General features: G+C 37.6%; 1 protein-coding gene across 4 annotated transcripts in view; it reads left to right on the forward strand.

The window, feature by feature from the left end:
- RAD54B (RAD54 homolog B) overlaps positions 1-15,620 on the forward strand; it is a 67,070-nt gene that overhangs the window by 32,144 nt on the left and 19,306 nt on the right. For all 4 annotated transcript variants that reach the window (XR_012622090.1, XM_074815850.1, XM_074815860.1 and 1 more), the window contains 3 exons: positions 8,935-9,135; positions 12,271-12,558; positions 15,084-15,246. Coding sequence is in view for 3 of the 4 variants with exons in the window: in XM_074815850.1 (XP_074671951.1) it covers positions 8,935-9,135; positions 12,271-12,558; positions 15,084-15,246 (652 nt within the window). In the remaining variant the exon portion in view is untranslated. The remainder of the gene's footprint in view (positions 1-8,934; positions 9,136-12,270; positions 12,559-15,083; positions 15,247-15,620) is intronic.

A 15,620-nucleotide genomic window follows, 5' to 3' on the forward strand; every position in this document is an offset into this window, starting at 1 on the left:
AAATATTACTTTTCTGCTTGGACTACTGAATCAATTACATTTATGTACATCAAAGTTATGTAACTTCATTTGGAAAGATTACTCTCTTCTTTTCCAAATATTCCATCAGCCACTCCGCAGGTAATCATTGCTGCATAACACATGAAAATTCTCAAAAATACTACTCATCCTTTGTGTGCCTCTTTCCAGGGTAATGTCATAAATTTTAAAGTCCTGTTTAAATAATTTAGGATAAGAATATATTGTGTTTCATGCTTATGACAGTGGGCATAAGTTTTATTTATTATTTTTATTTTAGGGACTCTTTATTATAATCCAGGGAAATCAAAGATGGCCATCAACAAACAGTACATTAAAATATTTTCCTTCCAATTGTTCTAAAACATGTTAATACAAAGGATAGATAATCATAATAAATCTCTTTCTGCCTGGTTGCTTTCTGTTAACAGATCTAAAAGTTTTTCATTTTAGGAACAGCACAGAAATAGAGTTTTGTTTTTACTAAAAATCAGCGGAAGTAACAACAAATGATTCAGAGAATGCCAAACTATGCATTTTCAAAGTACCACCTATGAATTTAGCTGTGTAGCTGCCATTGACATTTAAACACAAAAGGATGCATACTTGCATCTCTGAAAGCTACTTCAAAAATTGACTGCTTTTTGAAATGGCTACAATTGGCCTGTGATTGTGTAATAGTCTAATATCTATTTCTTAGTAATTTGGGGGGTTTTGTAATTTAAATATTTGGAATTTTTCCACTTATATCCCATTTAGATTATAATTTATTGCAATAACATTCAATATTTACAGAACCTAAGTATAGATGTTGCTTTCTGACATGACTTTTGCATTTATTTTTTGAAGTAAAAGAACCTTTACTTGACAAATTAATCAAAACAACTTGTGGTGTGGATGGCAACATTAACAAGTGTAGTAAACAGTCAAGTTGGATGGCATTTGACTGGTTCCAATGTTTTACCGAGCTGATCTGGCTCACTGCACCAAATCATGCCTGCAGCCTTTCAGAATTCTCAATGATGCTGCTTTTTCCTTTGATAATAGGAGTTGCACATGTATTTCTGTGGACTTGACAGAAGCTTTCAGCTTAGTTCATTAAATTTTTACAGTGGAAGCTGGAGTCAGTTGGATTTTTAGACAGTTGAGAGGTTTAGGAAGAATAGTTTTCTACCATGGAGCTATAATTTGGAAAGTACATGCTTTCCATCCTTCCTTCTCTGCAGCTGATACCCTTAGGAGGTAAATGTTTCATTAAACGATGATGAGAGGATTGTTCCTGCTTGTTCAAATTAAGTACATCTACCATCTCTATTACTGTATGTAGAAGGTTCCTATTTGAAAAGAAAATTAAGGTTGCAAATTGAAATACCCAAAAACTTGCAAATACACACAACCTGAATCCAGCCTTCTCCTGCTGTTGGGTATAGTCATTAATTACATGATTATTGATTATATTTCTGTAGGATTCCTTACCAGTTTCAATTCACAGAATGGACTGTGTCCACATAGTGAGCCACTATTCAGTATTTTCTTTCCACTTCTTTGTTCCATTACAGACTTATGCCTTGTTTTCAGCACACTATTCAAACTATTTTCAATTAATTAGTTAATTTTTTTTCCTCTGGTGCCCATCATGATAGTACCTGAGTACTTCACAGATATAATTACATTTCACAACATCCTTATGAGATGAGAGGTTGGTATAATCTCCACTTTCTAGGAGATAATGCAGGAGTTAAGGCACAAAGAGAATAAAAACAAAAAGCCCTGTTATTATTGAAGGTGCAGACTGAATCAGCTAGGACTGTATTATCTCAGTGCTTTAGTATACTGTACAGTTAATCTTTCCAAACCACAACTTCTGTTTGCACCTGTGAGTGTTCACTGTTACTACAAATGAGACTGAATCATAAGTCAGGCGCTCAGACAAATGTTTACTGCTGAAAAGTTGGGGTTAATGACTTTCCTTACACCACAGAGGAACTCTAGAAGACATGCAAGTAAAATCCAGTTCTCTTCAGTTTATCCAACCACAAGAGTGGACTTTCTATCCTTGCAGTCTTGGTCTCCTTCATCACACACCTTTTGCAGTTTGCAACAAAGCAGCCGAGGGATTGCATAGGCAGCAGCAGCCTCTTTTTTTCCTGCTGCTGCTGAGCAGTTTGGTTCTCTGCACTGAATGAGGAAGAGGTCCCATGGCAGTGTAATGCAGTATGTTTTCTGTAAAGACTTTATAATGATAACTGCATATGCACAGTGGGGCAGATCACATCACTGGAACAGTCTTAGTTTTGACATCTCCAAACTTTGCTCGACTTCACAACCTTAAAACTATTCACTTAGTGGAAGCTGGGATCTGGGGGTTGGAGTGGGGGTGTGGTGTAGTTTGTACTACAGGATTGTAGATGTTAATTTTTTAGCTTTTAGAGCAAATAACATTTCTAAACAGATATTTGATGTTTTCATCTATGCAAGACTTGCAAGGTTGAAACTCTTATCTTTACCCTTTGGGATAACAAAGTGCATTAGGAGGTCGCTGAATTCAGTGTAGACCCTTAACATAGTGGCATGCAGTGTTTTGCTCAGTGAGTTTTGCAGGTGTTTGCTGACAGCAAAGAAACTGAAAGACTGGAAATTTTTCAGGTTGAAGAGCAGAAAGTACCAAAGGGATTTTGAGGAAAATGGTATGATGTTCCAAGCTTTAGCTCCTCCTTTGCTTTCACTGACTTGTTCACTAGAAATTATATCCCCAATTCTGGGTTCTCCACCAGTCCTAAACTCAGAATTGATTTGGGTTTGTCTCGCAGGGTATGATGAGTCAAATGGATCCAGTTAAAAGTTTAATTGCCTCTATTTCTCATGTTGCACCTAAATCTCCCTTTGCTGTCTTTCCCCAGCCCTACCCACATAGAGAGCAGCTGCTGAATCCCGTTATGTAAAACTATATGGAATAGTGTAACAATAATAGTAGTTTTATGTTGACTATCTTTAAGACTACCTTGGTAGTCTCAAAATTTGAATTAGGGAAAAAGTTAAACTAGAAGGATGGGGGAAGAGGTGTGGGCCCTGTTTACCAGGAGGTTGGATTGCCCTGAGTGCGCTTCTGGGCTCACGTGCTTGACATCTTTTATGTTGCAAAGCCATGTTGTCCTTAGTTGGTTTCTCCCACTCTCACTTTTCACTTTATTTTCCCTGTCACTGTCTAATCAGCTCCTGTTCTCATTTCTTCCTCCCAAGTCTTCCCTTGATTTCCCTTGATGGCTTCCAGCCATATGTTTTTCAGTGAACCTCAAATTTTGAGGGACAGCGGTGAGGGGCAATAAATTTTTCTCGCCCCAGTTCCTGCTTAGAAAATCCCAGCTCTTTATCTGCTGCTTGACTTTTGTACTGGACTCCCATCCCAGTCTGTCCCAGTTATTTTCCCCATCCCTTCTCCTAAAATAATCTGTTGTCTTCCTACTCTTTTTACTCCCTGCTTGGTTTCTAGCCTTTCCCTGGCATGCTCTGATTCCAGCTCTGACTTACGGTCTTTTACCCAGTTGTCAGTTTTCCACCAGTTTAACATCAGCCTTCCTTTTCTGTGGTAGTCTTTCTTTTCAGACTTCTTCTCTCAAATTGCTCTTCCTTGTAGCTGGTCCTCCCCTCTGCCATCTTTCCCTGTTTGGTGTCATGAGGGGAGATGATGTCTCCAAAGGAGAGGGACCAGGAGAAATTCCCTGCAGGCGTGCTTGGAAGAGACCCATCTTTGGTGGTCTGAGCAGTGAGAGCTGTGACTACAGAGAAAGCTATTCTCGGCCTCAGTTAGAGCATGTCCAGTGTGTAATCCTCAGGAAATGAAACTGCAGGGAATGTGCAAACTGTGTGTATTTCCAAGAGCTTTAGTTTTCAGGAATGGAAAAAGTTTTACCCCAACCAAAAGAAGAAAGAAGTTCTATCTTCTCCCCAGATTTTTAGATTCTTCTCCAGAGTATTGAGTTGTAAGAGCTTCTACAAAGAGTAATAGTTTATTGTGACTAAAACTGTATTAATCTGTGATTTTAGTTCTCATGAACAATGATTTTTCTTTCCCTGAAAGTTTTTATGGACGTTGTGCATGTGTGTGATTATGTGTGCTTAAACTGAGACGGCTAGCATGGAAGATATGTGGACTGATGAAGGCCTGGCAAAGTTATCAGCTGTGTAAAGTAAGATCTACTAATGGAGATCGCCTTAGTAATGCACAGTGAACAGTCTAGAGGCTAGTTTGATTGGAGTTTCAGATGAAAGCTATGCATGTAAAGTGTCTTTGACACAGATGTTAACAACTATTAAAATATATTTGATCATTTGCATTTTTCTTCAAAAATATTTTTGGATGTAAAACAATTATGTGTTTTTCGAAGAAATATTCCTGCTTGAAATAGCAGTCTTTAGGTGAGTTTGCTAACGACACCGATATGTGTGAGATGAATTACATATACATTTTGTGTTTGACAGAGGGGTACAAAGCACTGGGTTGAAATCAAGAGCCTCTGAGATGTAGTACTAGGTGTCATTAGGGTTTTAGGACAGGTCAGCTCGACCCTTGCCAGTTGCACTCCTCATAGAAGTCTTATAGAAGTGCTGTGAGAAGAGTTATTACATATTTTTCTATCTTCGAGGCACACTGATATACATTTACATGTTAGCTTAGTATTAAGTTTATCATTAGACTGAAATTGCTTTTCAAATGAAGGATGATGCTATCTCTGCCTCATATTTCTTTAAATATTCCAGGGATACATTAGGAGTGTTTAACATACAGATCTTTCATATGGAACAAGACCTTTAACTACTGTGTAAACATCTGTTCTCTAAATATTATGAATTAATTTGATTAAGGAACTTTTTGATTACTTCCTCTGCTCCAAAGACAGAGATGACGCTGGCTCTACGGAGCAGATTGATGGCACACGTGCAGAGTGGCTGCAGCAGAGCACTGCCATTGAATTTTGGCTGTAATTCATTCAAAGCCCAAATCTTCTTTTACCTCAGTCCAGATTTTTTGCTCTGCCTTCCTCTCTTTTTTAATTATTCCTTAGTGCTATAGAGCGCAACTTGAATCAAAGCTGTCTTCTTTAAATTGTAATATTTGCATTGTGACAGTGCTTCTTATTTAGAAGATTCAGAGCAGTTGAGGGAAAGCTCCCTGTCGTTCCATACATGATTACAACGTTGAAGTTCAGGTATGGAGGTGTTGGGTAACTTGACAGGTCCCATGGTTTCAAAATCGCCCCAACCTAACAGTAGCTGCCATAAAAAAAAGGGGCAGCCTCCCAGTCTGCTTGTTCCAAACCACACATATCCCTTCCCTGTACTGACTGTAGCTGCTGATGGGATTTGTTGAGCTGGCTTGCCTGCAGCTGGTGGATGAGAAGCGGAGCAGGGAGAGGGAAAGAAGGGTGAGCTTGTGGGCTTTGGCAGCAGCCTGGGGTTAAGCCATCCATTAAACCACACCTCAGGCTGAGGTGTCTAGTGCCCTGCTCACTGGAGTACCCTACTCCTTATGGTAATGCATACTTACAGTGCTGGAAGCTACAGGGTATAGTTACTGAAAATGCACGTTTTAATTACCTTTTGTAGTCTTTCATAATGCTTCTTTCTTGGTGCATTGGGAGTAACCTAATGCACTTAATCGATGCGTTTTCTCTAAATCCTGTTCATCAGAAACTGGTTAAACTAGTTTGCCATTGGAATGCTCCCGTCCCCTCTCCTGGATTCTGTCCCACTTTCTGTAAATCATCACCTTCCTGAGGCTGCTTAAACTTTTCCTCATATCAACTAGGCTGTGGTTTATATCTTGAAACTTAAACCCTTGCTTTCTCAAGCAGAGAAAGCTTTTTTTTTTTTTTTTTTTTTTTTAATAATTTGTGGAAGCTTTTCAAAGCCATATTAGCTGTGTCTTTCAAGTTCTCAAGCCCTTCATTCTGGGAGGAAAGACATGCCACTTGCTACAGTTTTTTCATGGTTAAGAAAACTGCACTCCCAAGCTGGGTGGTTTGCTGTTTGGAAGAGAAATGAGTGGGCATGATTTCCTGATATTTCTCATACTGTGGTGTACACATAGTTCCTGTTACTTATTATTTTCAGTCCCAACTGATTAACAGCAGAGCTCAAAATTTACAATTGCAGTTTATCTTCTAGGGCCTCAGCAAACGCAGCTCTATTTCAGATACTGTCTACGGTCAGTGAGCAGCAAGGGTTTTACTGTTGAAACTGTTGCTCTCTGTACCCCTGTATTGAACTTAGTCCCTGTGCGTAACATACCAGTCTCATTTCAATTCCTGAAAAATTCCTGACACTGTATTTATTGAATTCATATATTCTACTATTGCACTGGAATAAATCTTTGAAGTTAAATAGGTGTGATGCTGAATACAAACAAAAATTGTAAGATAAAAAGAAGGTTGAATGCAAGTACCTAATCAGCATTGTTGGTGAACGGGTTTAGGTTTTCTATTCAAGGTAATTCTGTGGAAGATAATTTTGAGAGGATCTAATTATTTTTACATTAAAATGTTTAATTTTTTAAAAAAGAAAAATACCTTAGCACTTTTGTCTGAAATTATACTGTAGTTATAGGTAAAAGAAAAATATGTAGCATAGAAACAAATCGTTATTGGATATTTTTATAAACAGAAATTATGATAATTCAGAAAACAAATTGAGGGGAGAAATCTGAGCATTGCAGAGGCTGTTATTTTTTAGTTTTCCCATAGGAACATGGTAGTATTATATGGAATATTGGTGCCCGGTTTGCTTCTCACTGGAGGCAGGTTGCTTTGGAAGTCCTTTTTGGCAGAAGTCACTATTAGAAAATGCTAGTGGTTTCCAGCTCTGTTTCTATATTATTGGTTTTCTTATTATTTTAAATGAAGTAGGGATAAGAAGAGTTTGAAGAATTGCTAATGACCTGAAGGTTAATCTACTGGTGATTCAGATAACACCATGCAGGACTCCCTGAGTAAAAGAGCAATGACCACAAAACAGATCTCAGGGGTCACCAAACTCATGTGGAAGGTCACTGGAGGAGACAAGGAGGTGGTCATTTGTTTATGGATGGCCATCCTTCAAGAGAGAAGAAGAAAGTTCTGCAATGGAATCTCCAGTTCTTGCAGTAACAGTTACTTAAAATCTTAATATGGGGAAGGAAGGTGCTGATTAAACTAAGAGAATCAGTCTGAAAAGCAAAGAGAAAACAGTCTTATATGTATCTGTTGAATCAGTTTGCAATTAGAAACTCAATATAGAATCAAAGTAATCTTTTGTCTTTTTAGTAGCGTATAGGTGTTCTTTCTTGCCCCCCTCCGCTCCTCTAAATCTTATCCCTTGTGATGACTTGAGATCCAGTAGAGCCCTTGTACTGTTTTGCAAAACTGCAAGGATTTATTCTTGCTCTCTGGCTCATTTCCCAGGTTTCATCTACAAAGAATCCCCTGCATTTCAAAAAGAGCTGCTCTGTTCTGTTTTCTCATCCTTCTGTGGTGTGTCAGTGCTCAGTAGCTGCTTTGTTACCCCTTGGAGATGGGGGCATCTATCGCATGAAACACTATAGATGTTGGTTAATGCCCTGAAGAAAACATCCACCTATGGAAAATCCTGTCTACGTTAGGCACTGTTAGCACAGAGTTCTATACAGACAATAAAACTTTTAGAGAACTTTGGGAAGAAAACTCTATTCAATAAATATAGCATTTTTCATTTAGATAATACCTTTTTAGTAAATGTTAGTCTGAAAAATTGCACTCATTTTGCAGTTTTAAGAGTATGTGGACTTGATATAGAAGTGATAAAGTTGCCTCTTTATGGGATCATTATTGTGAGCAAAAGTTTACTCTTGCCGCTTCTCCTTTAAATACCAGCACACTTGAAAATTGGAAAGGTTAGTCTGTGACATAAGCATTTTTTTGTAACAGATTTGTATAGTGTTGAATCCCAGATGGAATCAAGGGAGCAAACTGATTTAAGCCTTTAACCAGCATGCAAGGGTATTTTAATGAAAATTAGTCTGATTCTCCCTTTGAAGCTGTGCATTTGCTGAAAAGGAATGCTACAGATATTCCTTTAGGTAATGCTGGGGACTTATCTACCATTACTTATGTCAGATTGCTAACTCCTGAAAGCATGTGTTTATTCTTAATCAATATTATAATCAACTGCTGTCTGTTCTATTATGATTTCTTAACTTTATTAACCTAAATATTTCCTATTAATATTTACATCTGTGACACTTATAATTAGGTAACTACTACCAAATCTAAATCAATCTAAGCCTAGTAACAACATTTAAGTTGCTGCAAACTAAAGAGATGGTCTGTTTCAGGATTTGTGCAATTACTTATTTTTAAAGGGTATAAGGAGAGGAGTTGAAATAATGTTTTGAATTATTACAATTATGCTTATTCTGACACTTAGTACTAATGACTTCAGTTCCAGATCTGGGTACTGGCCTCCTTTGCTCCCTTTCCTGAGTTCTGTGTTCCTGTCCTTGCTTCCAGAACATTGCCCAGCACCACCCCACCTGGACTGTGTTTTCAATTTCTCTTATGCTCATTTCCCTTTTGTTTTTTTACATTCTTTCCTTTTATTCTTTCTCCACTCTCATCATCTCCGATGTTAAATCAGGAGCTCTCTTTCTAATGTACCAAGCAAAGTGCCTTTCCTGAAAGTGCATACTTTCCAAAAGCGATTTGATGATTCCTATTTCAGGATGAGTCCTTATGTGCTGTTCTGTATCAGTCCAAACTTACCATAAGTAGTCCAGGACAGGAAATACACCACTTTGTTTATAGAAGATGAATGCATAGATTGTCCTTGATTTGTTTGAAATGCAAATGACTCTACACTTTGTCAGAAGAACCTGAGATATTCTTTGTTATTTTATTTCCCTTTTAGATGCACTCTATTTGCCAACATCAGGGACAGCAAAGGAGGAAGCAGTTCAGAAAGAACCTGACTGCGTTGTGAAATATTTCAGTGTTGTGTGGTGTAAGGCATCAAAGAAAAAGCACAAGAAGTGGGAAGGCGATGCTGTTCTTATTGCAAAAGGAAAGTCAGTAATATTGAAAGATATGGAAGGCAAAGACATTGGAAGAGGTACTGTACATTTGCATACTGGTGTAAGTGAACCACTGGCTTAAAATTATTGTGGTTTGAATAACAGAGACACAGCTCTTCAGATAATTTAGAGTTCTCCATACCAATGTTGGCCACAGGATGAAAAAATGGTCGGTTTCGGGAGGAAGAAGGAGATGGAAAGAAAGCTTTAGATTTCTTACATATAAGGCAGATGCATGGGGGAGGCTGGGGCAGGCTGAATAACATTATTCACAGAAACACCAAATGCTAGTCCAAGGAAAGGATCTGGAAATGAACGGCTGTACTAATTCAGCAGAGATGCCAAATGAGGGACGAGTAGTTGATTTCGGTGGCTCACATAATGCATTGGAGAAGGTGTCAGAATTAGGGGAAGATGTACAGGTAAGTTTCTTGTAGATATTCCCGTCAGTAGTATGGCAGCTGGGAGTGTCAGAGGTTGGATCTGTACTTTTCAGCCAGTCAAACAGCTAAAAATATTATCTTTGTCAGAAAGACAAGCAAACAGCAACATTTTCCAGCCCAGCCGAAGTTAACTGTGTAGCAATTTTTAGTCTTGTAGTTTTAGCAGCAGCTGCTGCTGTAAGACACAGTTTGGGTTGATATCCGAGTTAAAAATAAGACTTGCAAACTATAGGCTTCAGTCAACTTGAAGCAGTAATTTTTTACTGAAAGCAAAGCAAGAATTAACTTTGCTAGCTGAGCCAAAGATATTTTGTAAGGGAGTAGGATTGGACAGCGTTGCTACAAAACATAATTTGATTAATTTTAGGGCTGAGATGGCTTCTCTGGACATTGTGAGCCTTGCTAGAACCAGGCAGTTTTGATTTGCAAATCAGCCTGTGACTTAGAAGTTAATTTGAATTTATTTATAGCAAAGCAATATATGTACAGACTTGCTTGTTTTTGAAAAAGGCAGAGAGAAGGAGAGTAATGCCTGGAATGCATCAGACACCACCCTGTTGTTCTCGTGGTTTTTTCAAGTCCTGTCTTCTTGAATTAGCAGAAAACACAATAGAAAAAATGAATATTCTGATTTTTGCTGGTGAAAGTCTTTTTGCTGTGTTTGATAGTGTCAGGGAGCACAGTGATACCAATGTCATTGGTGCTAACTTGCCCATTTAGAGTTGCTTTCAACGCTCGTTGATTCTAAGAAAATCATAAATTGACCAATTTAAACAGTGTAAGTTTTGAATTTGCAATTATTCTACAAGCCCATTGAATGAGAAGGAAAGGTTCAGTAGTGGTACTTACCTCCAAAATTGTATTTAATACTAGGAAGTTTACAGTGAATGTGAATGAGCATCCAGGATTATTATTTTTAAATGGGAAGAAAAGGGCAAAGGAAGATTTGTTTATTTTTTCCTTAGGCATACCAGGGCTGGATCTAAGAAGGGGCATGGGAACCTAAAACCAGCACAGGCTGTTGCTTGTTTTCAAGGCAGCAGAACATCTTGCTTTACAACTCTGCAAATGTCTTAATACCTTAATAAAGTATTACAAAGTATTTAGGAAGTGCTTGCTTGTGATTTGCTCTATGTTATAGAAACAGTTATTTCTGGGAGCTGCATAAACATATGAGCTTTGTAGGTTTGCTTTTTGCCTTTCCTAAGTTCCCATTTACCTTTAAAGCCCATCCTGTCTTAGAATTAGACTCTTCAGACTGGAATCCAAAAGATCCTGCACAGGGATATACCTGTATTCAGTATGTTCAGCCTGAAGCTATGTAGAGGTCGTAACAGAAATCAAAAATGCAGAGCAAAGGAGAGGTCATAAATGCCCTCTCCAGGCACCTCATTTAGGAAGGCACGTTCATTTTCTTGTGTTCAGGCATCTTCAGCTCTTTCCTGAAAGCAAGTGTTCTTCTTTCAAGAACCAAACAAGGTTTGCTGTGTGCTTTTTGAATACATTTAGAGTATGGGAATAAAAATACCTCCCTTTCCCTTTTGGCCAGATTCATTTTTCAGCACTTGCTTAGACTGTGAAACACCTCAGTAAATTTTTTCTCTTAAAGGAATTAAAATCCAGATCTTCACCTACCAACCTTCCACATTCCTAGAAATGGGAGACCTGAGCTATGCAAACAGCTCCCAGCAGTCTTTATATGTACTGTTTGTTGGATAAAATATGTGTAAAACCTTGGGAGGCTTTGCCTTTTTCACAGGTGAGTACTTTAACTGCTGGTCTACACAGTCATGCTTTTTATTTTTTTGGCCCAACTGAGGATCCAAGCCTTTTTATCCAAAGTGGCACAAATTCACCAACTGGGGTAAAGAACATGTCTGATTCTAATTCTGAGGTAGAGATGAGTCTTTGACCTCCCTGAGTTAAGAAAATAAATTATGTATGTCTCCTGTTTCTTATGTGAGAGCTTCAACCACTAGAATGAAATTTAAAAGAAGAAACCACCACTTTTTCCTATATCTTTATCTTAAAAGAAAGCAGTAGCTGTAGCTGTATTTTGTAATGAGACTAATAGTATGTTGTAGCTGCACTGAGAATGTCCACCTGATGGAGTCCCGAAGGGGATATAGAAAAATGCATCACCTCCCTGGTAAGTTTTTGAATGAACAAACTATTGAGCTGATTGATAAATCCAGGCAATAATCAGAGCATATATGGTTCAGAACATGTACAGAAGATTTCAGATGCATATGAATCCTTAATTGTAAAAAGCTAATTTAGAATGATTTTAAAAGTAGAATATTCTGTTTAGATAAATAGCAAGAGGGGCTAGTGGCGTTCTTGTTGGGGCATAAAAGAAAGAAAAAAGGACCTCGAATGGTCATTAGTTTTGAGCAAGTTTAAAACTAAGGCAGACAGCTAGACATTATGATATGGGGCTGGTTTTTGTAAATTCCCTTAAATGAGTATTTGACATTCAGTGGGTTGTGGATGAGGATGATTGAATATTTGCTCACATATTCCACTATCTAATTCTGATTATTAGCACTCACATGTCAGTCCCTGCTAAGCAGGGAAAGGCTTCGTAAGTTCATATGTGTAACTGTTCAGATGCTTAAGAATCAAACACCTGTTCACAGTTTTGTTTTTCCTTCCTGCAGATGAGTACTGCTGTTAAGGAAGTAGTATTTGCCATATTGTCCTAATTGATAAATTTTTACATTCTTTTAGGTACTGGATATAAATCTAAAGAGCTAGACAGTCTTGATGAAGGTCAAACACTGATGGTTGGAGGAAAAGAAATTGAAGTGATGGGTATAATTTCCGCAGATGACTTCAGCAGTGGCAGGTGTTTTCAGGCTGGAATAGGAACTCATGACACAGTCCCAACTGTTTTATCTCAAACTAATATGAAACCATTCTGTAAACCATTCAAAAGTGTCTGTCAACCCAATACTAAAGAGAATGTACTCAAAGATTCTCAAAGCTACAAACCTCGCCATGATCCAAATGCTTCAAGTAAGATTTAGATTTTTAAGTTTCCTTAAGCATCCTCCGGCTCTCAAAAAAAAATGTTGAATGTGTAACCAGAGTTTTCATGTTCCCCAATGTATTACTGAAGTATTTCTGCATACAGTACTACTGTTTCTATAAATACTATGTTGGGATTTTATCGTGTGTGTTTCTAACAAGTGAAACACTGTGCACTGCACCAAGTTTCTCATAGTTGTTACAGTTGGCTGTAGAAACAAGTTAGAGTGGTTTGTGAGAGTTTTGCCAAGAAAAATGAGTTTATTGATCAGAGAAACAGTCTGACACATGCTAGAAGTTCTAGATGAGTCCCAACTTCCCACTGGAGTCAGTGAAGCACCGACATAATCTGGCAACACGGTGGAGGATCAGTAATAAAGAAGTTAAGCCAGATTCAAAAAATTGCTTCTGACAGTGCCTGATCCCTCACAGCCAGTGAGTATAATTACACTACCCAAACTCAACCAGATACATTTTGGAATAAAAGTTTTGTTTTATAGTGCTAGAAGTACTATGTGCTGAAGAGCCATGAGAGTTCACAAACTGCATAGAAACAGGCTGGTTAAGCAGTTGTGTAAGAGGGATCCTGTAAACATCCGATAGCTGCAGGAAGCAGCATTGCTTATCTAAACGAGAAGTACTGTTTTGTCTGTCAATAGCAAACCATGTAGGAGCTATATTCTGCTGATGGCTTTTATCTTTCAGATGGAAGATAAAAATGAGTTTAAAGAAATTTTACTAAGCAGAGCAACACATACTTAAAAAAAATACAAGTTTGTTCTACATTCTTACTGTAGTTATACCTCCATCCTACTTCTTACCTCATATCCTGATACTATGGGACTTTTTGAAGCTGCTACCTGGCTGCTATGTAAATAAACAACATCTTAATCAAGTGATAATCAGTGACATAATTGTCCCTTTTATAGAACAGCCTTATTAACACTAGCTTCTGGTCTGAATTCAACTTGATTATCTAAGAACGTTCCTTCCTATGGTTCCAGGATGATACTGCATTAGCTTTCTAACCTAAAATCTGGCAAAGAGCTCATATATTCAACACTCAAATTAACTTCTTTGCTGTTTCTACACTACTCTGTTAAAAAGCTACATTTTATTCTAGTTGTCTCCCGTGACTTCTCTTCTGGTGAATTTGAGTACCTCATATGAGATTTCAAGAGCCCTGAACACATCAGTAGGTTGGACTCTCAGTCATTAGAGTTGCTTACACAGGAGAATCACCATCATTTACGCATTTACTCAACAATGCCTTGTTGCGTAACCTCTTTCAGAAGTAACAGAGATACTTTACAAGACCAGGACCTTGGTATTGAAACAGTGAGAGGTTTTCATGTTGAAGTCTATGACTATAGTTGATTAAAATGCAACTTCTTCAAAATGGAAAGCCATTTATCCCCGTGCTCAGCATAACAGAGCACAGTGACAAAGATGTAAAGGCACAGGTTCCATGTATGATTTCTAAGCTTTTAGTCCATTGCTCATCCAAGCCTTGTTTCTTCTCCATCTCTGAGGCTGCAAAATTTTGTCAGAAAAGTTACCTTTTGTCACCACTGGCTCATATATATATACACATGCAATTTGATGTAATCCATCAGAACTCAGCCCTTTGTCAGTAGGAAACAACCTCCATGAATGATACAAGCCTTCAGCCAACCTATTCCCATGAATACATTATCAATATAGATCTGCTCTAGTGACATAAAAATACCAGTAACTATAAATTGCTTTCTTATTCTGTCCTCTGACAGTACAACTTTTCAGTGAAGGTATGTATAGCATCAATATAAGCAACCCAGTATGGATGTTGTCTAGCAAAATTATGGTAGAGTTTGTAAACAAATTATGGCAAGCAAAACTGTTATTCAGATGTAGCCCAATCCTTCATGCTCTCTTTACCTCTGTATGTCTTCAAACCTGTCAACTTCTTTTATTCGAGCACTGTGGCAGCCTTTGTCAGCTCAGTCTCAGTCCTTCTCTATTATTTTTTTTAACAAATTGTTGTCTTTTTATCTCTGTTTCTCAGGCAGAAAAGTCTTTCTGGACAGCTGCAAGAATATCCCCTTGAAATGTAGTGTCTAGACTTTATATAGGTCATTGTTTATGTTCTTTTTCTTAAACTTTACATTCAGAGGCCTTTTAGAACTTCTTCTGATTTAACTCTATGCATTCAAAGTCATCATGCAACATTTATTAGGTAGGCAGTTTCACCTCATAATAAAAAAAATACTCAGATTTTTCAGTTTGTCATCTTTACCTTTGAGCAAAGTGCAAACTATTTAGGAAACCTCTGTAAAAGGATTTTTTATTTAGAAGGCTATCTAGGTTGGTAAAGACATTTTCTGTCTGAGAATGGCCAATATATTAAACAGTATTTTTAACAGTCATTAGGTCATTGACTTGATTCTGTAGCCCAGTTAGAGAAATAATACCCTTTGCTAGCAGACTAAAAATAATGGTTTTGTGCAATACTTGTGTATGTTTTGAACTTAAAGATTCTCTAGTTATGCCAAGACCAAATGCAAGTCATCAGTGGACGTTCAATAAGGCTGGTTTACCTATGGTGGATGTAGTTGTGGATCCTTACATTGCAAATAATCTCCGACCACATCAGAAAGAAGGAATTATATTTCTATATGAATGTGTAATGGGAATGAGGTAAGATGATAATTATCCTTTTGGCTTTCAATACCTGTAATATTTTCATGCCCGTGTTCGAAATGAGACAATTTGAACGGGAAGATTTGAGAAATCATTCAATTAATTGATATTAGTAATTTTCCTCCAGTAAAGGTGGCACAGGTTTTTTCTGACCTGTATATAGCATCATGCTTGCTATGATTTTGCCAGATGTATTCAGAAGCTAGTGCACCAAAAGGCCTGTCAGTTCTACTGCAAATACCAAGTCTTGTAAACACGGATACAGTCTAACCCATGCTAAAGAACACTGCTTTCTGGGATTTATAATTCATATAATTCATAATTATTCATATCATTTATAAATCAGGTATTTAGAATAAAGAAGCTGTCAT

The sequence above is a fragment of the Strix aluco genome, chromosome 1, assembly GCF_031877795.1.
Source record: "Strix aluco isolate bStrAlu1 chromosome 1, bStrAlu1.hap1, whole genome shotgun sequence".
Classification (NCBI taxonomy): Eukaryota; Metazoa; Chordata; class Aves; order Strigiformes; family Strigidae; genus Strix; species Strix aluco.